The 25,402-nt window shown below is 39.6% G+C and overlaps 1 protein-coding gene across 2 annotated transcripts in view; it reads left to right on the top strand.

Moving 5' to 3' along the window:
* Positions 1-25,402, top strand: part of fgd (faciogenital dysplasia) — a 270,607-nt gene that overhangs the window by 121,732 nt on the left and 123,473 nt on the right. The window contains exons 2-4 of one of the 2 annotated variants that reach the window (XM_059944130.1): positions 15,854-16,009; positions 22,522-22,711; positions 23,962-24,553. In XM_059944130.1, the coding sequence (XP_059800113.1) occupies positions 15,854-16,009; positions 22,522-22,711; positions 23,962-24,553 (938 nt within the window). Of the gene's footprint in view, positions 1-15,853; positions 16,010-22,275; positions 22,415-22,521; positions 22,712-23,961; positions 24,554-25,402 lie in introns of those variants that run through there. The other variant, XM_059944131.1, reaches the window with a different exon arrangement.

Below are 25,402 nucleotides of genomic sequence, written 5' to 3'. Positions count from 1 at the left end.
CTACCTGACTGTGGAAGGGACCTGATTTCTAGATTTTCTTCTTAATCAGCCACCAGAGTAGCAGTACGTCAACCCTGATCCCAAGGAACTGCCTAAGAAGAAGACTATTCATTAACTATTTGATTGCTCTATCCCTTTACGCTTACCAGCAAGAACAATTCCTATTAAATTCGCTTATTCTGTGAATTAGTTTGTAAATCTTTTTTACACATTCTCCTAAGAGATTTAGCACCAACACAAGGTCTTTGGTTCACCAAATCTGGACGAATGCTCAACTACGTTACATTCTACATTAATTCCTTTTTTTTATTATTCTCACTATTTTTGCATTAATATTCCCCAGATTCTACAACTCAGCTGCACACAAAGGTAATTTAAAGGTTGGAATTTCCATAATGTGTGTGTTTTTAACTTGGGAATGTCCTGTACAATGCAAACTTTGCCAAGTCTTTTCAATTGTATGAGTTTTGCTTTGTAGATTACCACCTTTCTTCTGGTTTTATTCTTTCACTTGATGGAGTTCTTTGATTTATTTTCTTCAGGCATTGTTGTTTATATATGAATCTTGATTCTGAACATCAGTTGTCTTTTTATAATATTGGAGACATATTACAGCCATATCTCTCTATTCTTACCTAATAAGTAGATTCCAAATGGCACAGAAGTTAATTATCTCAGCTTATTTATTATTTCTTCATTGCTTTCATCCTTCAAGGCCTTTCTCAGTACCAGCTATTTCAAGGTTAATCATCCTCCTGCTATCTTCTATACCTCAGCATCCTATTTTGCTTATTGCTGCAGCAAATAGTGTTATCTTAAGCTGCTTTGTGTACTTAAGTTGCTTTGAGTTTCTAATAAATATGATAAAGTTACTTTATTACAGCAAGTTTAAATCTTGTTATGTTACCTCCAGGGGAGCTGTATTAGCAGGTTTGTTTTGTCATTGGCATTTATTTCAGATCAGGAAACTGCATTAACCACATGTTTAATGTTGGATATTTTGCTCTTTAGGCATCAGTTAGTTCTGTAAGTTTCAACCTTGCAAGTTCCAGAATCTATTTGCACCTTCCCTGTTAACTTGTACAGCAACATTTCAACCATTTAAGATTGCCTTCAGCTTCAGGAACTATAAATTGCATTGTTCCTCTTTTAGTTCAGCAAGTTGACTTTACGTGAAACAATGTAATTTGAAGAGCGTTTTAATGTTAAATTTATTTAAAGAACATGATTTGATGCAAGTGTGTTTTCAATGTTAGTTTCCATGGTGTTTTTTATTTCTCAGAAAATGTACTAGTGTTTGCTATTTTCAACAGCTTGACAAATTTGTAGTATGCTGATTTGCTGTTCGCTCGCTGCAGCAGTTTAATTGTCACAGACCGCTTATAAATTTAGACTGTGAGAATCCAGGTTTCTATACTCTTTGCAGTTTATTGAAGTGTCTCATCTGCCAGACTTGTTGCTGGTCAATACTGTATTCTGATCGGTCTATTCATTCTAATGAGCAAGTTGTAGCTATGATATTGATTATATTAAGTTTACAAACAGATTATGCATATACTGTCTAATTTTTTGGAAGTGGTTCCATCACATATTTCAATTGCATATTTCAAAGTATATTTTGTACTCCCCTGTAAAGACCCTTTCTCTGAAGTTAAACTTGTTTTTAACATCAGTAATTAACTGTAAGGGTTAACCTTGGGTGTCAGAAAATACTGTGAAAATGCAGAAAATTGGCCAGGATTTTGTGGCAAGAATTGTATCTAATTCTGGATGTAGGTTTCAGACATTGTTTCTCTTTTGCCAAAGATGCTGATTAAATCGGTGAGTGTTTGGAACAGCTTACTTTTCAAGATTCAATATTGTTTAAAATCATTTCCAGTATATTAGCGTAAAGAAGAATAAAATAATTGTTACTCTAGATCTGATATAGCACAAAAAATGCAATATGATAAAGAACAAAATAAAAGTAGAAAAGCACAATTAATAGAAATACATAAGATAACGTTATGCATTGATTTTATGTCCATAAAATGGCTCTAGGCACAGGAGTGTTTGTACATAGATGACTCTGACAGGAAATGATAAAGTAGTGGTGGTGGGGGCTGTGGAGGGGTGGTTTAGCGGGTGGAGGTGTAGATCAGCCTTACTGCTTGGCATAAGTAACTGTTTTTGATTTTGGTGGGAAGCTTCGTAGCCTTCTCCCTGATGGGAGTGGAACAAACCTGGACGTGCCTGGACAGGTGGGTGGGATGTTACTGGTTCTTTTCGGGCACCTCTCTGCATTTACGTCCTTGATAGCAGGTAGGCTGTTGCCTGTAATGCATTGGGCAATTTTGGCTACCCATTGTAGAACCTTCCTGTCTACCATAGCTTCCATACCAGGCGGTTATGCAGTTTGTAAGGATGCTCTTTACTGTACATCTGTAGAATGACATGAGTATGGGTGTACATAGTCCTGTTCCTTTCTGCCTTCTCAAAAAGTAGAGTTGTGGTGAACTTTCCTGGTTGTAGATGATGTGACCTGGGACCACGAGAGGTTGTGCAACATGTGCACTCCCAGGAGTTTGTAACTGCTTGCAGTTTCCACTGCTGTGAAGCTGACGTAAAGAGACGGGTGTGAGAGGTGAAAGTTCTTCTGAAGTCAAAACCATCTCCTTATGTCTTGTTGACATTAAGGAAGAGTTATTTGCCCACCACCTGCCCTCGAGCTCTTCCACCTCACTGCCGGTCGTCTTGTTGTTGGTGATGAGCCCCAGCACTGTTGAACCCTCAGTGAACTTGACAGTGGGATTACGTGGGCCTTTGGCCATGCAGTCATGTGTGAGCAGAGTGTACAGCCATGGGCTCGGCACACAGCCCTGGGGGGCACCTGTGTTGATGATGATGGGGGGGGGGGGGGGAGAGGGAGGAATGGTTGTGCAGCCTGACTGTCTGAGTCTGTTGGTTAGAAGTCCGACCCCAGTTGCACAGTGGTGTGTTTAGACTGAGGAGCAGGAGTTCACCAAGGTCTGTGGGACAATAGTGTTGAACTGAAACCCAGAAACAACATTCTGGCGTAAGTCTAGGCGTGGCAGGTCCAGGTGCTGTGGCTTCTGTCTTAGTGTGGCTCTGTCGGTAAGCATATTGGTGAGTGTCCAATGTGGCAGGAACAGAGTTACCAGCTGTTCAAAGCGCTTGATGATTGAGTGCCACAATTTTAGCGATGATTTTGTTAGAACATAAAAAAATATTTTTTAATATAAAATTTTATATTGCTGTAAATGATTGCTGAATAAGGTGACTAAAAATTGCCGAATTGGTTTCAGAGGAGGTCTTACATGAGGTAATAAATGTAAAATGGGCAGTTGGTTTCTTTCACAAACAAGAGAAAATCTGCAGATGCTGGAAATCCTAGCAACACACACAAAATACTGGAGGAACTCAGCAGCCTATCTTCTTCCCAGGTTTAATTTGTACATTGTGTTGATAAAAAGCACGCTCTTAGTATTAATTTTTTTTGTTAAGTGAAATATTCAAATAATGACACCACAAAATGGAGGCAAAAAGTGCTGGGAGTGCTTGGCTGTCAGTGAGCAGAACTGGATATGACTTCTCCATACATTTGATGAAGGATACATAACTGATAAGTTTTGTTTTACCACTTCTAGTCGATGGTCTGATTTCTTTTTGTTTCTTGAGCTACAAGGAGATCTGATAAATCTGGGAAAATGGACCTTAGTGGAATATTTGCTCATACTTTATTTTATTTACATAATCATTGTAATGGAAATACGGTTACTTCTGCACTGTTAGGTGTATTTGTGCTGCCATTGAAATTGAGTTAAATTTACAATTGGAATTTGATTAGTGTCACATTAGTTGTGTCATGGAATGAAAATGTTACGAATTCTGAGGCAGCAGATAATCCAATTATCTCCATAACAGCTGAAATATTTTGCAGTTACCTTCTCCAGGATTGTGCAAATCCTGGGAAATATGTAGACCAAGTGTGTCCAACCTGCGGACCATGGACCCGTCGGATAATGGTAGAGATCCGTAGCATAAAAAATGGTTGGGAACCCCTTGTATAGACCAAAGGTCTGCAGGTGAACAAAGTGAACTATGTGGGTATATATACTGTATACATTGATTGATTTTAGAAATATTGGGTAAAGTGCTGCTTCTGTCCAGGTTGCTCAGGATTACATTGCCTGCGAGATACTTCTGCAATTCTGGCTCCCTTTTGCTCCAGTTGCGGAGTACAGGCAGTACCCGGGTTACGTATGAGTTCCGCTCCTGAGTCTGTCTTTAAGTCGGATTTTTACAGAAGTCGGAACAAATACATCCGGTATTATTTAGCGTCAGTTAGTCAAACGTTTGTCTTAGTATATTGTATATGTTTTACCTTTCTATGCATATAAAACACTTAAGAAACGTATGTATTCCAATAATTAAACCACTGTGTTGCTTAGTAATAATTGTAGCTTTAATTGGGGCAGCGCCTTTCACATGCTCCATTATTCTCACATTATCCGTTATCCTTTAAAATTGTTCTGATCGTTGACCGACTGTAGCCTAATGCTTTTCCAATGGCCAATGGTGTTTCACCTCTTCCCAAATGCTTTATTATTTCCACTTTATTTTCAATTGTGATCACTTCCCGTCAATGGAACAGAAACACTGTGGGCAGCGGCTCCCGAGCTTTGCCAGCTCCCGAGGTCTGCTGGATCCTAAGGACCACTGCATACCACTGCATTGAGACAGGCTAAATGGGACAAGTGGGGGCTGTGCTGGGTTTGGGTATTTGATCATCCACAATATCCATGTGGGAATTTAAACTGGAGGTGGCAGTGTTTTTTTTTGATGAGGTTGATTTGCGAGCTCGACATCAACCGAGCACGGATGGTACGGGAGTCACTGGATCGACATCAACCCGGTACGGGAACGGTCTATCACTGGATCGAACTTGGGAAACTCGGTTCTCCAGCCTGGCGCTGATCTCACTGTGTCACCACTGGAACGAGGGGGGGGGGGGAGGGGGAGAGGCGGGTGGGGTCAGGGTGAATCTTACTAAGAAAAATTTAAGCCAAATACAAAGTTAAACACTCAACACAGTGTCAACGGCAACGACTTAAAATGGTGGACCGCGTCGTGATCTGACTTAAAATGGCAGACAGCATTCTTCTTCCTCGGTTCGTAAGACGAGTTGTCTGTAAGTCGGACGTTCGTAACTCAGGGACTACCTATACTCCTGCAACATTTTGACATACTTTTATTTCACTGATAGTTCTGGGACCCACCATTTTGACAGCAGCTACAATTGAATCACATTTAGAAAATGACTTGTACAATGAATTAATATTTTAAAAAGAGCTTCAGCAAATATAGATGATCCACAGCACCACCTGTTCTCAACGTCCCACCCCACTCTGCCAGCTGCCAGGGTGGGTGCACAGCAAGTCCCAGAGGTGCAGGTTTTGCATTTTCTGCTAGAAACCTCCATTAAAATTTTCAGACACATGTGCTTCTGCATTTAAAGTCAAAGCAATGGACACCTAATCAACTAGAATTGATAAATAAGAAAACAATAAACAAAGTTTATTAGTCCATCATTCATTCATGACTCACTCAGCTCCATTCTTCTGCCTGCTCCCTGCAACCTTTGTTACCCTTACTAATAAAGAACCTATCAACCTCCACTTTAAATACACCCAGTGACTTGGCCTCTACAACTGTCCATGGCAATGACTTCCACAGATAAATTTCAATTAACTTCAGTTGATAAATAGATCCTGAAGAAGACATTAACTTCAATATTTTTGAAATTGTCGATTTGGAGTTGTGATGCATAATACTATAGTAGTGTAACTAACCACATTTTACTATCAATTTTGGTTTCAAAAGTAATTTGTTAACTAGTAACCAAATGGAAAATGTGAGACCATCTAAGGTTGTGGGTTTAGAATGTGTGTTTATATATATATTTATTTATATGTATACAAGCACCAAGTGTGATACAGAGGTCACCATATCATTATCTATTCCATCTACCAAAATGTGTAGACTCAACTTTTCCCACATGTACTCTGTTTCTTATTTGTTTTCTACTTGTTCAATCTGGTAATATCCTTTTGTTTGCTACTTGCTTCATTACTGCTAATTTGCAAATCTGAGTTAGTTGTTTCAGCACTGTCCTTTCCTGTGGGTAATTGATGTAGAGGAAAGACAGCTAAGGATCTAATATAGATTCTTCTGCTTCCCTCTGTTTAATTTCCTTGTTAAACAAAGAGAAAACTGAAATAATTGTTTTTGTGCCCAAAAAGAACGATTAAAAGTCAGTGTTCACTTAAAATCTCTGTCATTACAGATCACAAACCAAGCCTGGAACCTTGGTGTTGTGATGGACTCCAACAAGGCATTTGTTAAGGTACCCCATGCAAGGCTGGCTTATTGAGAAAGTAAGGAGGCATGGATCCAAGGGGACATTGCTTTGTGGATCCAGAATTGGTTTGCCCACAGAAGGCAAAGAGTGGTTGTAGACGGGTCATTTTCTGCATGGAGGTCGTTGACCAGTGGTGTGCCTCGGATCTGTTCTGGGACCCTTATTCTTCGTGATTTTTATAGATGACCTGGATGAGGAAGTGGAGGGATGGGTTAGTAAGTTTGCTGAAGACACAAAGACTGAAGGTGTTGTGGATAGTGTGGAGGGCTGTCAGAGGTTACAGCGGGACATCGATAGGATGCAAAACTGGGCTGAGAAGTGGCAAATGGAGTTCAACCCAGTTAAGTGTGAGGTGGTTCATTTTGGTAGGTCAGATATGATGGCAGAATATAGTATTAATGGTAAGACTGTTGGCGGTATGGAGGATCTGAGGGATCTTGGGGTCTGAGTCCATAGGACGCTCAAAGCAGCTGCACAGTTTGACTCTGTGGTTAAGAAGGCGTATGGTGTATTGGCCTTCATCAGTCGTGGTATTGAATTTCGGAGCCGAGAGGTAATGTTGCAGCTATATAGGACCCTGGTCAGACCCCACTTGGAGTACTGTGCTCAGTTCTGGTCGCCTCACTGCAGGAAGGATGTGGAAGCCATAGAAAGGGTGCAGAGGAGATTTACAAGGATGTTGCCTGGATTGGGGAGCATGCCTTATGAGAATAGGTTGAGTGAACTCGGCCTTTTGGAGCGAAGGAGCATGAGAGGTGACCTGATAGAGGTGTACAAGATGATGAGAGGCATTGATCGTGTGGATAGTCAGAGGCTTTTTCCTGGGCTGAAATGGTTGCCACAAGAGGACACATGTTCAATGTGCTGGGGAGTAGTTACAGAGGAGATGTCAGGGGTAAGTTTTTTTACTCAGAGAGTGGTGAGTGTGTGGAATGGACTGCCGGCAACAGTGATGGAGGCGGATATGATAGGATCTTTTAAGAGGCTTTTAGATAGGTACATGGAGCTTGGTAAAATAGAGGGCTATAGGTAAGCCTAGTAATTTCAGAGGTAGGGACATATTCAGCACAACTTTGTGGGCTTAAGGGCCTGTATTGTGCTGTAGGTTTTCTATGTTTCTAACTTAAATTTTAACTGCCACATTAAGACAAATACAAATTCAGCCTACTATCATCTTAAAAATATAGCGAGAGTTAAAGAGCTTATGTCTCGGCAAGATCTAGAAAGGCTTGTCCATTAATTTATTTTTGGTGGGCTGTAGTGGTGTTTTCAGAGGTCTCTGTAAAAAAAAAAGTCCCTCAGACAGCTGCAAGTCATTCAGAGTCCTCACTAAGACCAAGAAAGTAGAACATATCACTCCAGTTCTCAGATGACTACACTGGCTTCCCGTCCATCAGAGGATTGTCTTTAAAATTTTACTGCTGGTTTATAAAGCACTGAATGGCCTAGGACCGAAATACATCTCTGACATCTTGCTGCATTGTGAATCTTCCTGAGCTCTCAGGTCATCTAGGACGGGTCTGCTTACCGTCCTCAGGGTCAAAACTAAACATGGTGAAGCAGCTTTTAGTTACTACGCTCCACATATCTGGTGATCTGAAGTCTGCCCCAACTTCAAGCTCTTTTAAATCGAGGCTTAAAACTTTTATTTTTGCTGCAGCTTTTAATTAGAATCTCCTGCACTGTAACTTTTAATTATCGTATCTACTTTTTGTGTGATTTTATTTTCTTATATATTATCTGAAATTTGGTGTTTGATTTTTATATCTTGTTCTATGTAAAATACTCTGAACTGCCTTGTGGATGAAAAGTGCTATTCAAATAAACTTGCTTGCTCTGTCACAGCCTGGCAACCTTAAAACCTATATTTCTAGCCTGTTTTCTCTTCTTTAACTGTCTCCATGCTAAATGTTGTTTGAAGCCTCATGACCCTATGAGGACTCCTACACTTCTACATTTCTGCATGTCTACACTTCCCACTGCCTCAGAAAATCAGCCAGCATAATCAAAGGCCCATTCCTCACCAGATACTCTGACTTCCCTGTTTTGCAGGAAAAGGATGCAAAGGTTTGAAAATGTGCACCGCCAAGCTCAACATTAGTTTCGAGGCCAAAATTAGAAGACTGATTAATGGACCTCTTGTTCATTGACGGGGAACTCTAAACCTCCCAATCTATCGCACCATGCCCCTTTCACCTTATTGTGTACCTGCACTGCATTTTCTCTGTAAATATGGCGCTATTCTGCATTCTGTTAGTGACTTCCCCTTGTTTTCCCTCAACAGTCTTTGAAATTTTATGCAAAAATGTTTCAAAATTAAGTTTTTCATTGCATTTTGGTACACATAATATTATTCCATTTCCAATGGACCTTTGATTTTGGTGCAGAACCATATCAAATGTCTTTTAAAAACCCAGACATCCAACATCTTATGTATCCTAGTAGATGCAGCACAGAACTACATATTTCAACCTATGAAGTCCACAACAACCATCAAACATTTATGATTGATATTAATTCTCCCTTAACGCATTTTATTTTCCCCACTGCCCCCCAAATTCCACCATTCACAAACACACTAGGGGCAACTTACAGTGACCAGTTAGTCTGCCAATCTTACCATTCTGGATGCTTTCAGATGTGGAAGGACAGCTGAGTGTGTGGAGGAAGCCCATGTGGTCAAAGAATCATGTTCTGAAAGCTGGAACTTGGAACTTGGAAAGCAGCTCTACAGTTCTATATCCTAAAATATCTTTGATTTATTAAACGCTCCCTTTCATAAAACCATTTGTCTCTGTTGTCTTTATCAAGGACATGTCAAAAGCAAAGTAATAATTGTTGTGTATCTAATATTTCAGTAATATTTGAATAATCTTGTGTGTATGTGTGTGTATATATATATATATATATATATATATATATATATATATATATAGAGAGAGAGAGAGAGAGAGAGAGAGAGAGAGAGAGAGAGATTGATTAAGCATTCTTCATTAAATTAATTCATTACAGGTTATATGTTAGAAAAAATGTGAATTGTATACATCATCACGCTACCACGTGATACGATCGTGCCTCCCATAAAGTAAACATGAATTTAGGCTCATATTTCTGACTCCCGTATCTTCCCTTGAATTAATTTAATGTTTTGAAGTTACAACGTGTAGCAATAATTACACACAGAAAAATTTGTGTCAAGCTAACTGATATATAGATTATGTTTATGTTGCTGCCTTCCAATTCACACAGACAATTGGAAAATCGAGGGGATTTTGGAAGATCAATCATCATCATAGCATGTCACACCAGACAGCCAGCCACTCTAATGTTGTTTGGTTGATGTTGAGCAGGTCAGTGTCAGCTAAATTAGGTGAGAGTGGGCAGTTGCACAGAACGTGTTTAATGTTCTGCACCCTATTGCCACACTCACAGGATTCGTTGGTCTTTAAACTCCACTTCACCATATTATCTCCAGTCCTGCAAACTCCCACACTTGTTCTGTTGAGAGTGCACCACTTCTGTCTGTCAAGCAGTGCCCCGTCTGGCAACATTTCTGTGGGGTCTTGCACTGTATTGTTTGGTGGGGTTCTGGCTTTTATTGAAGATCAATGGTAAAATGTTCATAATCTCTGCAGTCACTTCTTTTAGAATCTTAGTACTTTCTCTTTTATGGTAATTTCTTCAATTCTGATTATTTCTGGTATGTTTAATATGCTTTTTTTACACATATCGAAGACAGATACAAAGGATTTGATAGATGTCTCAGCCATTTTCTTACTTTCCCTTATAATTTCCTCTGTGTTTGCCTGAAGAAACCCACATTAATTTCAACTACTTACACTTTTTTATAAAAGTTTATAGAAGCCTTTTATATTTCTTGCTGGTGACCCTCACATTCTGACTTTTATCTATTTATTAGTGATTCTTTGAGATTCTTTAAGGTTTCTTGGCAAGTGAGTTTCTAATCTAATACTTTTTTTACTTAAGTTAATAGTTTCCCTTGCAATTTAATTTCTGGTTGAAATGCATATTTAAAAATTATGGAATATTTTTTTCAAATGCTTGCTGTTATTTATCTGAAAAATCCTATAAACTTTTCTGTGTGAGCCAGATAGTGAGGTCCTAAATACCATTAAATACTTTTCACCGGTAGTTAAAAAATAAACCAACTTTGTAACTGGAGATTTCAGTGAGAGGATGTACTGGTAGGCTTAAATGTGTGGTAAATCCCAGGACTGATGGGATTTATCCCAGGCTGCTGTGGGTGGCAAGGTAAAAGTTTGCTGGGGTTCTAAAAGGTAAAAGGCATATTAATGAGGACAGGCCAGTAGATGTGATTTACATGGACTTTATTAAAGTCTTTGACAAGGTCTCACATGGGAGACTGGTTCACAAGTTTAGGGTCATGAAATCCAGAACAAGCTGGCAAACTGGATCCAAAATTGGCTTGGCAATAGGAGATAGTGGGTGATGGTGGAACGTTGCTTTTGTAGTTGGATACCTGTGACTAGTGGTGAGGCAATGTGGGCAACATCCTGATGAAGCTTTTCTGCACCCTCCCCAAAGACTCCACACCCTTCCTCTCCTAGGGCTACTAGAGCCACACACAATTCTGCGAATGTGACTGAGCCAAAGTTCAATGCAGCTGACACTTGTACTCAACTCCCCAACAGATGAAGGATGCCATACACCTTCTTTATCCCACTCTCTACATTTGCCATTTTCAAGGAGGTTTGAAGTTGGTTCCCCTAGATCACTCTTACAGCAATGGTGTCAAGCGTCCTGCCTTTGACCTTCCAAAATGCAGCACCTCATTGAGCTGAATTGAGCTCCATCTGCACTTACTTCCTTATGTCTGTAACTGCTCTGAATTCCGGTGTATCTTTTAAGGTAGACAAGTGTAGATGAAGCATTTTATGAGCACAAATGATGCTAAGACATGCACCACTTGTGGTAAGGTCTGAGGCAGTCTTGAGGAACAGAGGGGCATTTGAGTGCAAGTCCAATTGAAAGTGGCAGTATAGGTGGATAACATAGTTAAAGTGTACCATAACTTGGTCTTCATTAGCCAAGGTAGTCAAGAAATAACAAGATTATGCACCAACTTTATAAAACCTTGGTCAGGCCTTGGCTGGAGCATGATGTGCATTTCTTGTTACTAAGTTATGAGAAGGATGTGATGAGTAGTTCACAAGGATGTTACTTCAATGGAACAGTTCAGTTATGAGGAGAGACTGGAGAAGCTGTCCTTTCACCTGGGGAGCAGAGGAAGTTAAGAGGGGACATGAATAAGGTCTATAAGATTGAAGGGTATTGAAAGTGCATCAAGTTTTCCCTGTATCAGTGGTAGCTAAAACTAAAGGACATGAGTTTAGGGTATTGGAGAAGAGATTCAGATGGGATTTGATGGCGGAACCAACAGTGTAGTAACTACTTGGAATATACTGCCTGAGAAAATGGTGAAGTTGGGTCTCTAACAGCATTTAAGAAATGTCGGGGTGCTCTCTTGAATTGCTTAGGAATAGAAAGCCATGGACCATGTGCTCGGTTATGGGGTTAATGCAGAAACATGTTTGCTGGATGATGTGGACAAATTTGGCCAATTGCCCTGTTTCCATGATGTATGTTTCAATGATTCTGTGATTCTAATTTTCTAAACTTGCTTAGTTGTCATGTGGCTTTGTGGCTTTGCAAATGACTTTATTTTAACTTGAGCCTCTAGCTTGCAATTCAACTCCACGAGCAGAATTGGCTATTTGGCCAATCGAGTCTGCTTCATCATGGCTGATCTGTTTGCCTCTCAACCCCATTCACTACCTTCTCACCCGCAACTTTGACACCCTGACCAATCAAGAACGTATTAACCTCTGCCTTAAATACACCTAATGACCTGGCCTCCACAGCTGCCTGTGAGATTGAATTCCACCATCTGGCTGAAGAAATAATTCCTCATCTCCTTTCTAAGTGATGCCCCGCTATTCTGGGGCTGTGAACTCTGGTCCTAGACTCCCCCACCATAGGAAATATCCTCTCCACATCCACTCTATCTGGGCCTTTCAACATTCGATAGATTTTGGTGAAATCTTCCCTCATTCTTCTAAATTCCAGTGAGCTCTGGACCTTTAATCATTCTTCATCTGATAAGCCTTTCATTGCTGGAATCATTCTTGTGAACCTCCTCTGAACCCTCTCTAATGTTGGCACATCCTTTCATAGATAAGGGACCCAAAACTGCTCACAATACTCCCAAGGTCAGGCCCCATCATACCTTATAAAGCCTCAGCATTATATCCTTGATTTTATATCTTAGTCCTCTTAAAATGAATATTAACATTGCATTTGCCTTCTTCGCCACCGACTCAACTTGCAAATGAACTTTTAGGGAATCCTGCATGAGGACTCTCAATCCTTGGGTTTTTGAATTTTCTCCATGCTTAGGTAATGATCTATTCCTTTATTCCTTCTACCAACTTGCATGACCATACACTTCCCTACTCTGTATTCCATTTCTCACTTCATTCCCCATTCTCCCAATCTGTCTAAGTCCCTTTGCTGCCTCAACACTGCCTCTCCCTCCACGTATCTTTGTATCATCTACAAACTTGGCCACAAAATCATGAATTCCACCACCCGAATCATTACCACACAATGTAAAAAGAAACTGACCCAACACCAACCCCTGCTAAACACCTCTAGTCACCGACAGCCAATCAGAAAAACTCCCTTTATTCTGATCCCACCCCCTCCTGCCAATCAACCAGTGTTCTATGCATGCTAGTATCTTTCTTGAAATACATGGGTTCTTATCTTGTTAAGCAGTCTCATGTGCGGCACCTTGTAAAAGGCCTTCTAAAAATCCAAGTGCACAATATCCACTGATTCTCCTGTGTCTATCCTGCTTGTTATTTCCTCAAAGAATCCGAACAGATTTGTCAGGGAAGATTTACCCTAAAAGAAACCAGTACTAACTGCAGCCTATTTTATTATGTGCCTCCAAGTACCCCGAAACCACATTCTTATCAATTGACTCCCAACATCTTTCCAGCCACTGAGGTCAGACTAACTGGCCTATGATTTCCTTTCTTCTGCCTCTCTCCCTTCTTGAAGAGTGGGGCAACATTTGTAATTTTCCAGTCCTCCACAATCATTCCAGAATCTAGCGAATTTCAGAATTCCTGAAAGATCATTACTAATGCCTTCACAATCTCTTCTGCTACCTTGTTCAGAACCCTGGGGTATAGTCCATCTGGTCCAGGTGATTTATCTACCTTCAGACCTTTCAGTTTCCCAGGCGCCTTCTCCCTAATGATGACAACTGCACTCATTTCTGTCCCTTGACACTCTCGAACAACTGGCATACTACTAGTGTCATCCATAGTGAAGACTGATGCAAAATTCTTATTCAGTTTGTCTGCCATTTTCCTTGTCCATTACTACCTCTTCAGTGTCACTTTCCAGTGTTCCAGTTTCTCCCCTTGCCTCTCTTTTACTCTATAGATCTGGAAAATCTTTTATATTATTGGCTAGCTTACCTTCATATTTCATTCCCTCCCCCATGGCTTTTTTAGTTGCCTTCTGTTGATTTTTTAAAGTTTCCCAACTCCTCTAACTTCCCTCTAATTTTCCTCTATTACATGCCCTCTCTTTTGCTTTTACGTTGGCTTTGACTTCTCTTGTCAGCCACAACTGCACCATCAGTGATGGAATTCACAAGTGACATGAGTAATTTACTAGTGTCACTTGTGAGTTCAATCATTGTGAGTACTTTTCCATGGAGAATCACTAACTGTAATAATCCAAATTAACTCTGTCTCATTTGAGAAGATTGGATCTGAAATTGCCATTACTTCAATTATTTATTGCTTCAGGAAATTGTCCTGACTGCTCTTTAATGAACTTCTCCTTCAAACAACTTTTCAAATTTTGATTTGATCGGTCTTTGTGAAGATTTAAAGTCACCTATAATTATTTTATTACTCTTTGTTCAAGTTTCTCTTGTTACTTAGTTAATGGCCTTTCAAACAATATCGTCTTCATAGCAGGAAGGAATTCTACTCTGGGCTTGGAAAAAGCTCTGATTACCAGAGTGAGGCATTCATTTTCCCAGGCAGTTTATTTGTCTGCAGGGTGGGAAAACAGATAAAGCCCTGGCAAGCTTGATTTGTAAGGCAGCTCAGAGGTGACTAATTCCAATTTTGTCATGGAGTCACAGAATTATGCAGCATTTCAGCCCACTGAATCAGTGCTAACTATTAAGCATCCAGCTACACTAATCCCTTGTCTAAATTCTCTCCCCAGAGGAAAATGAAAGACCAGCAGGAGTGTGAGTAGGGTATGAGTCCTTAAAAAGGTAGGAACAAATGTAGAAAGGTCTTGTCTTCCTTGCTTTTAAAAATATTGGTTATAGACTGCAAAGGCAACTTGAATTCAATACTTCTAACACACTGGCAGTTGATTTCTGGGCACTGTACTCGTGGAAGGGCTTGGACAGGACTTAGAAAATTTGTTGGTATGGAACCAAGGGGCAAAAATGCTTCAATCATGTGGAAGGGCTTGAGGAGCTAGATGGTTCTCTTTAAAACAAAGTCTAAGGGATGATATATAAGGTATGCTTCGTGAAGAATAGGTAAGGAGAAAAAATCCATGGTACTAAAAATGTTGATAGCTGGAGAAGTGGCTGAAGAACCAAATGTATTTATTTCAGAAGCAGGTTTAATATCACTTACAAATGTCATGAAAACTGTTGTTTTGCAGCAGCAGTAAAGTGCAATATATAGAAGGTATATAAACTAGTATACATATTAAATTAAATAAGTAGTGCAAAAATAGAAAATCATGTTCATGGGTCAGTTCATTGTCCGTTCAGACATCTGATGGTGAAAGTGAAGAAGCTGTTATAACACGTTGAGTGTGTACTTTCTCCCTGATGGTGGTAATAAGACGAGAGCACATCCTGGGTGATTGGGGTCTTTTTGAGGCATTGCCTTTTAAAAGTGCCCTTGTTGCTTTGCAGCTGGTGCCCATGATGGAGTTGGCAACCCTCTGCAGCCTTTCCTGATCCTGTGCAGTAATCTGTAGAAAATTGTTGACATACTAAATCTCAAATCCTAATGAAATATAACCACTGATATGCCTTCTTTGTAATTGCATCAATATGCTGGGCCCAGCCCAACATATTTATGTTGTGCTTTTTCCTCCTCTGAATGTCTTACCTGGTAATAAATTCAATCATAACTTTAACAAAACAAAGTGAATAAATACTAGGTGTTAAAGCATTTTCAACATATTGGAAAAGAGGCGATCAGGATTAAATGAATTATGCTTTCCAAAAGGACTTGGGAGATAAACAATGTGCCAAATGATCATGCTACGTGTGTTTTACTTATTCTTTGTGGAAATGTTGTATTTTAAAGTATAATTTATTTGTTGCAGGCTCCTCTGGGACTCAGCTGCAAGTCCGAAGTAATCCTAATTCCAGTTCTGATCACCTTCAGAATCTCAGCTCTGTACCATGCACTCAGCAAACAGGAAGAAAGTTAACCAACGGCTCATCATCAGTTGGGAAAGTCACAGCCCAAAAGCCTCAAGGCAAGTCTCAATGGGGAAAAAAGTTTTTATTTTAGTATTAGCTTACTTATTACAACAAATTGAAGACTTAAAAAAAGACATCTGTTAATCGGCTATCAGAAGATTATGCAAATAATTAAAAAACATTTGGTGGATAGAATTGCACACAACATCTGTTCCAAAATAAGATAAAATTATGTAGCTTATTTCATATTAGGAATAAAATTTTAAAAGATGGAATTCAGAATTGCTTAAGGATGAAGGTTGGAAATTTTCATGTTTTGTTACAGATCAGACTTTTTTGATAGGTTCAATCTTTGCTTATATAGTTCTTAATCCTAAGTAATTAAGTGAACTTGTAGTTCAATGCATAGGAACTAATGACCCAGTAGAACAACGAGGAAGGCCTTATCGTCTTTATTCATACATTGTAATCTTGATACTTACTTTTAAGCAATATTGCTGCAGTTTAATAAAACGTGATAGGGAACTATCTTAAATCATTTCTGACGCAGAAGACAGATCTAGTGCATTTCTGTTTAAGGTGCTGTCTCTGTGGGATATCCAACTTATTTGTAACATCTACAAAACATCAGAGGTACTGAGGGACTTGGGAGTCTTCATGCAAAATTCCCTAATGGTTATCCTGCAGGTTGAGTCAGTGGTAAGGAAGGCAAATGCATTGTTAGCTTTTATTTTGAGAGGTCTGGAATACAAAAACAAGGATGTAATGCTGAGACGTTATAAGGTATTGGTAAGACAGCACTTGGAAAGTTGTGAGCAGTCTTGCGCTCCTTATCCAAGAAAAAATGTGCTGCATTGGGGAGGGTCCAGAGGAGGTTTGCGAGAATGATCCAGGACTGCAAAAGTTAACATATAAATTCATTTGATGGCTCTGGATTCACTAGATCTAGAAAAATGAGGGGAGATGGGGGTGTCAAATATTGAAAGGCCTAGATAGAGTGGATGTGGAGAGGATGTTTCCTATAGTGGGGGAGTTTAGGACCAGAGGGCATTGCCTCAGAATTGAAGGTCGTTCATTTAGAACAGAGGTGAGGAGGAGTTTTCTTTATCCAGAATCTGTGGATCTGTGAAATTCATTGCCACAAATGGCTTGGGAGGCCCAGTCATTGAATATATTTAAAGCAGTGACTGATAGTTTAATGATTATTTAGGGCGAGATTGAGAGGGATAATAAATCAGACATGATGGAATGTTGGAGCAGACTCGATAGGCTGAGTGGCTTAATTCTATTCCTGTGTCTTATGGTCTTAGGTCAGATGGCCTGTCCTGGGCCCAGCTAGTAGATTCAATCACCAGCATCTTTACTCTCCTGGAAGGCTGAGGAGGTTTGGCATGTCATCAAACACTGTAATAAACTCCTATAGAAGTACCGTTAGGAGTATTTAACTCTTTGGATTATAGTCTGGCACAGCAATTCAGAAACACAAGAACATAAAAAAAAGTTTCCAAGAGCAGTGAGCTCTGCCCAGTGCGTCACAAGCGCATCCCTCCCCACCATCAGTTGCACCTATGTGAGCATGGTAATCTGTGTCAATGGTTACTGTCCGGTCAAGGTCAACAGCAAGTGTGATTTCTCTGGTTCTTCACTCTGCTCTGGACCATCTAGACAACAGGAACTCATAAGTGAGGCTGCTGTTTATTGACTACAGCTCAGCATTCAGCACAGTGATCCTATCCAAACCTGTCAACAAGCTTTAAGATCCGGGCCTCTGTACCTTCCTTTGCAACTGGCTGCTCAACCTCCTTGCCAGCAGATCGCACTGAGTGAACATTGCTAACAACATCTCCTCCTCGCTGACCACCAAGCTGTGTGCTTGGTCCCTGCTCTCCTGCCCCACCATATACACATGACTGTGTGGTTAAGCACAGCTCCAATGCCACCTTTAGATTTGCTGATAACACGATTGTTCTTAGACAAATCACAGGTAGTCGTGAGTCAGGTTACCACAGTAAGATAGATTACCTGGTTGAGTGATGCCACAACCAACCTCTTACTCAATGTCAGTAAAACTAAAGAGCTGATTGTTGACTTCAGGAAGGGGCAGAATCATAAGCATGTTCTAGTCTACACTGAGGAATTAGTGGTGGAGAGAGTTCGCAGCTTTAAATTCCTGGATGTCAACATAATGTATGACCTGTCCTGGGTGAGTCACCCCATCCCCTCTATCTACCTACCTTTCAGTTTGGTACATTGTGTTTCCTTAAGCTCACAACTTCTTTCAGCTATGACTCAGAGAAGCCCACAACATCGTACTTGCAATCTCTGACTGCACCTCAAGATCATCTACCTTATTCTGTATACTGCGCGCATTCAAATATAACATTTTTAGTCCTGTATTCATCATCCTTTTTGATTTTGGCCCCTTGTTACGGTTTAACTCATCTTGCAATTTTGCCCTGTCATTTGCTCTGTCCTTCCTCACAGTCTGCATCTACTTGACTACCAACTGCCCCATCCTCAGCCCTATCATTCTGGTTCCCATTCCCCTGTCAAATTAGTTTAAACCCTCCTCAACAGCTTTGGCAAACTGTCCTAAGGTATTTGTCCCCCTTGGGTACAGGTGTAACCTGTCCTTTTTTTACAGGTCATACCTTCCCCAGAAGAGACCCCAAATATCCTGAAATCTGAAACACTGCCCCCGCACATTCATCTGCCAAGTCATCCATTTCTTAACCTCACTGGAGTGTGGCACAGCAGGAATCCAGAGATTAATACCCTGGAGATCCTGCTTTTCAGTTTTCTACCTAACTCTCTATATTCTCTTCTTCAGGACCACCTTCTCCCATTTGTTACCTATGTCGTTGGTACCAATATGTACTACAATTTCCGACTGTTCATCTTCCCCCTTTAGCATGCTGTTGACCCGGTCCAAGACATCCCTAACTGTGGCACCTGGGAGGGAACATACCATCTAGATGGCTCTTTCACATCCACAGATGCTTTCCGCTTCTCTAATTATGGAATTCCCTATCACTACCCTCCTCTTCCCACTTCGCTTCTGAGCCAGAGGGCCAGACTCAGTATCAGAGATCTGGTTGTTGTGTTTTCTTGCTGGTAGGTTTTCTTTCCCCCCCCCCCCCCACAACTGTATACATTATTAAGGAGAATAGTCATAGGTGTACTCTGCACTGGCTGACTATTCCCTTTCCTTCTCCCGACAGTCAGTCAAATGCCTGCCTCTCTGCCTCTCGCAATTTAGGGGTGACTACCTCCTGTCATTCCTATCTATCACCTCCTCATTTTATTGTACGAGTCGAAGTCATTGAGGTGTGGCTTCAGTTCCTTAACACCACTCTCTAAGGAGTTGCAGCTTGATGCACTTCGCGCAGATGTAGTTATCAGGGAGGTAACTACTGAAGTTCTCCCAGTATTCCCACATCTTGCATGAAGAACATACCACATTCTCAATATACCAGTTATGGATTACTCAGAACCTCTGCCTATGCTTGCCCAAGCCTAAGACTGTTGAGCCAAAGCTGAACCATCCTAACACTGCCCCACTCACACAGTGGCTACTCCAGCAATGGCTGCTTTGCTTGCACCTCCTTCCTTTCTGTTCGCCCTGCACTGTTTGCAGTCTGTCAAACAAACTACCCAGAAGCACGAAGCTCTTTTTAAATCTTGTGCTGCGTCAACAACAGCCCACTGCGAAAGAGCCAAGAAGCGCCCAAGCGGTTTTCAAACCACACGCTACATCAGCAAAGAACAACTTCTCAAGCTGACTGCTGCCCACCAATACATTCACGCCCAGGAATTTAAAGTTGTTGGCTCTTTCCATTGTATATCCACCAATATAAACTGGTGTATGTTCACCATCCTTCCCCTTCCTGAAGTCAACAATCAGCTCTTTAGTCATACTGACGTTGAGTGACGAGTGGTTGTTATGGCAACACTCAATTAGGTGTCATATCTTTTACATGTACGCTGACTCATTGCCACCTGTGATTAGTCTGACAAACTGTTCTGCTATCAGCAAATTTGAAGGTGGCGTTGGAGCTGTGCTTAGCCACACAGCCGTGTGGTCAGGGAGTAGAACAGGGGGCTAAGCACACATCCTTGAGGTGTTAAAGGTCAACAAGGAGGAGATGTTGTAAGCAATCCTCACTGACTGATGTCTGCTGAACAGAAAGTTGAGTATCCAGTTGCAAAGAGAGGTACAGAGGCCCTGAAGCATGATGATGATTTTGGGCGGGATGATTGTATTGAATACTGCGGCCCGAAACGTCGACAGCACTTCTCCCTATAGATGCTGCCTGGCCTGCTGTGTTCCACCAACGTTTTGTGAGTGTTGTTATGATGAATGTGTTCTTGTTTTCAGGATGGTCCAGAGCAAAGTGCCAGAGGCATTACACCTGCTGTTGACCTATTGCGGTGATAAGCAAATAGAAGAGGATACAGGTGGTTCTTATGGCAGGAATTGATTTCCTCATAACCACTTTGCACTTCCTTATAGTTAATGTAAGCACTTGCAGATGGTAGTCATTGAGGCAGATCACTCCCCTCTTCTTGTGCACTGGTACAATAGTTGCCTTTTTGAATCAGGTGGGATCCTCAGATCCCAGAAGCGAGAAGTTGATTACGTCCATAAATATCCATTCAGTTGGTCTGCACGGCTCTTTAGAGCTTGGCCAGGTATAGAGTCCAAACTAGACACCTATCACTATCTTAAAGGATTGCCAGTCATCAACTTTAGCGACTGAGTTAAAATAAGTCTCCTAAACTCTGGAGAAGTTTAATAGCATTTTTTGTAATACTGGTTTTACAAGAAAACAAAGGTTTGTATTGTAGGGAAACTATTATACAAGCCTAAGTTAGATATTTCAAAAAAAATTTACATCATGTGGATCCAGTTTTGGACCATATTGTATTAAGCAGAAATGCTATGGTACTATGCAATTCAAAGGTGGTCTTCTACAAAATTAATAATTTGCTTATGATACTTGGAATATACATAAGGAATTGAGCAGGCCAGGCAGCATCTATAGGAAGAAGCACTGTCGATATTTCGGGCCGAGACCCTTTGTCCTGACGAAGGGTCTTGGCCCGAAACGCCAACAGTGCTTCTTCCTATAGATGCTGCTTGGCCTGCTGTGTTCCACCAGCATTTTGTGTGTATTGCTCGAATTTCCAGCATCTACAGATTTCTGCGTGTTTGCATAAGGAATTGAGACTGTTCTGCCTATTTTAACTATTGATGGTGTTTTTATAAGCATGAATTGGCAGAGAAGCTTGAAAAATCTTGATGTATCCAGTATAACCATGTCATTCACAAAGTCTTTCTATTTAACTTTAGATACCGAGTAGTTATTATCCACTGGTTTGACGTATTTTTTCAAACATTGTCTTATTTTCTCTCCTCACCCTCCCTCAAGTCTGTATGTCAGTTTGTTGACACATTGCTTTAGAGATGTGGGTGTCACTGGCGGATGAACATTAATAACTCATCCCTAACTATATTTGAGCAAATAGTGATGAACTACTTCCTTCAACTGCTGAGGTCTTTGATGTTAATTTTGAATACAATCGATGTTTTTGATTGAAAGGAGAAAATTTTGAGTTGAAATTTATCATTTGTGCAGTGGGGTCACCAAACAATAAATAATACATTCTCTTTCAATAATGCCGCCTGATGTTGCTTATAATACATTCAAAATTCTATAGTTTCATAAACAGTGTAGTACCCTCTAAAAGTGCTGTGCTTTTTAATTGTTGCATAGCCCCGTTTTATCACTTCAGATCAGTTATGCTTGCTACAATTTACTGTTGGTGCAAAACTATTGAGACTGACTAATTTACAGAATACACGAGCAACTTGAAATAACAAAATAATTCGAGCATGTCTTTGCATTGCAATTTTTTCAAATTTAAGATTGACGGGCACTTTACAGCATGTAATTGTTATACCTTTTAAAATTGGTATTTTTATGAGAAAATGCTTCAGAACCAGAAAGAGGAAGGAAGCTGTGGAGCAGCTCAACATGCCCACAGAAGACGTGTGTCGAGCAGACGTGTAGATTTACAATAAAGACAGAATGACAATCTTACAACTGCTAAGTTACTATTTATAAGTGCATATTCAAACCCCAAATTTTCTTCCACAGCCATGAGTATAACTATTAAAATGAAATAAGCTTCTTGACTAATTCCCTTTGTTGCCTTAGGCACTATCATGCCATTGCTTACGGTTACAAAACCACATTTTTTTATCGTTTTCTGTGCTTCCTGTTCTTGCAACAAGGAAGTACATCCAGCTTTCTGATGTTAGATGTACTACAAAATGTCTCAATTTGAAAGATTAAAATGGAGTACAATTGAAAGTTGTTTCACCAGCAATGCATTTAGAAACCTATAGGTTGCTCTTGGAAAATGTTGAACCTTGCAACATAAAGCAGAAACTTACGGTAAGTCAAATGAAGCTTTTTGTAGGTCTCCTTTCAACAAGAGGACTCTAGCTGAATAGTAATGGGCATCTTTGATATTAACGTGATTGTATGTGTTTTTGTACTAGTACCTCCTAAGCCTATCCACCTTCAAAACTTGCGTCAAGAAGAAACCTTCCAGCGAATTCCTCCAGCTCCATCAAGGCCTCTACCTGCCGATCCAAAGCTAAGCAAGAACCCCCAAACAAATACCGAGAGTAAGGAAACATCAACTCTGCCCTGTGTCTCCTCGCTTATTGAGAAATTTGAAAGTGTTAGGTAAACCATTTTGTTGCCTGTTTGTTTTCTAAGTCTTAGTCTTCCGAATATTAAGAATGCTTTTTGAATGTGCCTATAGGTAACTTTTTTTTCCAATTGCTTTGTTTTTGTGGGTGAGCTCACAAAGGATGGAACTACAGTTCATTACCACCTGTATTGTTTAAGTTCTCTTGATAAGTAACTTATCTATGTTTGTAAATCAATTTAACTTATCCGTCTAAAGGATTATTTTAAATTTAGTTTAGCAGTGCTTGCGAATGTGTTGCCATAATCATGAAAGATCTTATAATTTATTTTTTATAATTTTCTGCAGTAATTACAGAAAATTGAATTCTTTATACTGATTAACCTCTGCTGTGTAAATGGGAAAAAATAGTCTTTAATTAAGATAAGTATTCTCATTTCTTGAAATTGAAACACATTTTAGCTGAAATATATTTCAACAATTTTCAAATCTTCTGGAACCACTGCCACAAAAGCTCATACTATTTTATAATTCTGAACAGATAGAATTTGTTCAGGATTAAGATTTTGTTGGGTCTCCAGTAGTATTTTTATTTTCTCATGTGGGATGCACTTATAATTGTTTTTGTGTTTGTCTCTTGTATTATTCTTTCAGTATATAAATATACCACATACAGTATGTATATGCATTGCTGTGCACTACATTCTGCTTACAACAATAGATTCCATTGACATAAATGGAGAAAATTCTCAACATTTAATGTATCAGCAATGTCTACCTACTACTAAGTAGTGCATTTACTGTTTGCAATCCAGTCCATTATTTCAGAATGAAACAATTTACATGTTCACATTTTAACTACATGCTCGAATCCAGCCTGTTTTCATATATGAAATAACTACCATTGAAAATTTCTACTTTTCAATCCATACTCCAGATGAGATCCAGTAATCCCTTAAAAAATATTATCCAGGTAAATAGACAATAACTTGATTGGCAAAACACATTTTTATTCTGTTCACAGCTTACTTTCTGTTGGCCATGAATATTGATGCATCTATTGCAAACATAAAAACAGAAATTCTACTAAATTAGATTAAAATACTCACCAGACCAGGAAGTGTTTATAGAGCATGCTCTTTTAAGTATAATATCAGCATTCTGTTTGCATACAGTTTATCTTCATTTAGGTTCCTTGTGCCTCACCATTTTGCCTCTGTATTAACTTCAGTCAAACTAGTTCAAATTATTTACATTCATGTGAAATGTTAATATGTCACTATAGGCAACTGAGTCCAGAAATCAATAAAAGGAACCAGCTGATATTGTCCCTTAAAATGGAACCGACTCAGGACTCCTCTGAATGTGCAGCATCTGACAGTGAATTGGAGCCAGCAAGCACAGCTGACATTACAGTAGAAGAAATTGATTCCAATGGAACTGAAGTCGGCATGAAAGTGGTGGAATGTTCTAATGAGGAAGTGACTGCAATGAAAGAATTGGCCGAAGGTGGTGTTGAAAATGATGATTGTGCCGGTATAAGGACTCAGGAGGCAAGAGCTGTAGCTGAGATGGGACAATCGATGTTGGAACAAAATGGGAATGTTAAAATACCAAATCGAGACAGTGGGATTGATAGCCCTTCATGTAATGGGGACAGTGAAGTTTTTCCCAATGAAGAAGCAATGGAAGAGAAAAAAAATGTCAGTTCTGTGGAGAATGAACATTATATGGAAATAAAACCTGGTGAAGTTCCTGAAATACAACAAAAAATTGATTCCACCCAGGAAGATGATGATAGTGATATGGATGATGGCAGCAGTGAAGAAAATGAGCCAACAGAAGTGCCAAAGAGCGAGCAATTAGAAACCGCCAAGGTAGGATGTTATTTTTAGAAGTTTTATCAAGTATAGCAGTTCGTTTTGCTGAACATGTACTGAATAGTGTTTGTCTGCAGTTTGGTAGGTAATATTCAAACCCTGACTTGGTCTGCAGTCACATTAATGAAAAGTAATAAGTGGTGTGACATTTACTATAATTGGCAACTTTACAATGGAAAAGAGAATAATACTTAAAATTATTGATTAATTTCTAATGATTGGTGACTTAAAACATCTTAAACTATTAACTTGGACCTGGATTGGGAACAAGCCTATATAATAAGAAAATGGAACCTCTATATCAGTTTTTCCTCTATATCAGATTTTAAATCTTTATTGAAATAAAGGCCTCTATATCAGTTCTTTTATCAGCTTTAGTTTTAAATGTTCATTTTCTGAATTTAGCACAATATACTAGATCACCATATTTTCCCAAAAGCATCTCATTTAAAATTTTTTTAAATCTATATTTAAATAATGCATGCTGTCATGTCTCCATAACCGGAGACAATAGCAGAATTAACCCTGACTCAGGAACACCTATTATGATGTACTCCACTAAACAGGAACATCTGCAAGGATATTTAATTGTGGTCAGTTATCAGCTGCATGATCCCCAAAAGGCAAAAATGAAATTCATTATGATGCAGCCTTGATTCATGAGTGGTTAGGATTGATTTAAGTGCCGAAGGACAATAAATCTTGTGAGTAATTGAAAAGCTTTATGTACTGTGGGTAATCTTGGATCATTTATAAAGGTAACAAGATCATGCAAGTATTAAAATTTAATTTTATTAAATTGTAAGTATGGATATTCTGCATTCATGATGAAGTTAGGGAGGAAAC

The sequence above is a fragment of the Hypanus sabinus genome, chromosome 19 (assembly GCF_030144855.1).
Source record: "Hypanus sabinus isolate sHypSab1 chromosome 19, sHypSab1.hap1, whole genome shotgun sequence".
In the NCBI taxonomy this organism is placed as follows: Eukaryota; Metazoa; Chordata; class Chondrichthyes; order Myliobatiformes; family Dasyatidae; genus Hypanus; species Hypanus sabinus.
Note: the sequence above shows the minus strand (reverse complement) of the source record. Positions and strands in the feature narration are given on the sequence as shown.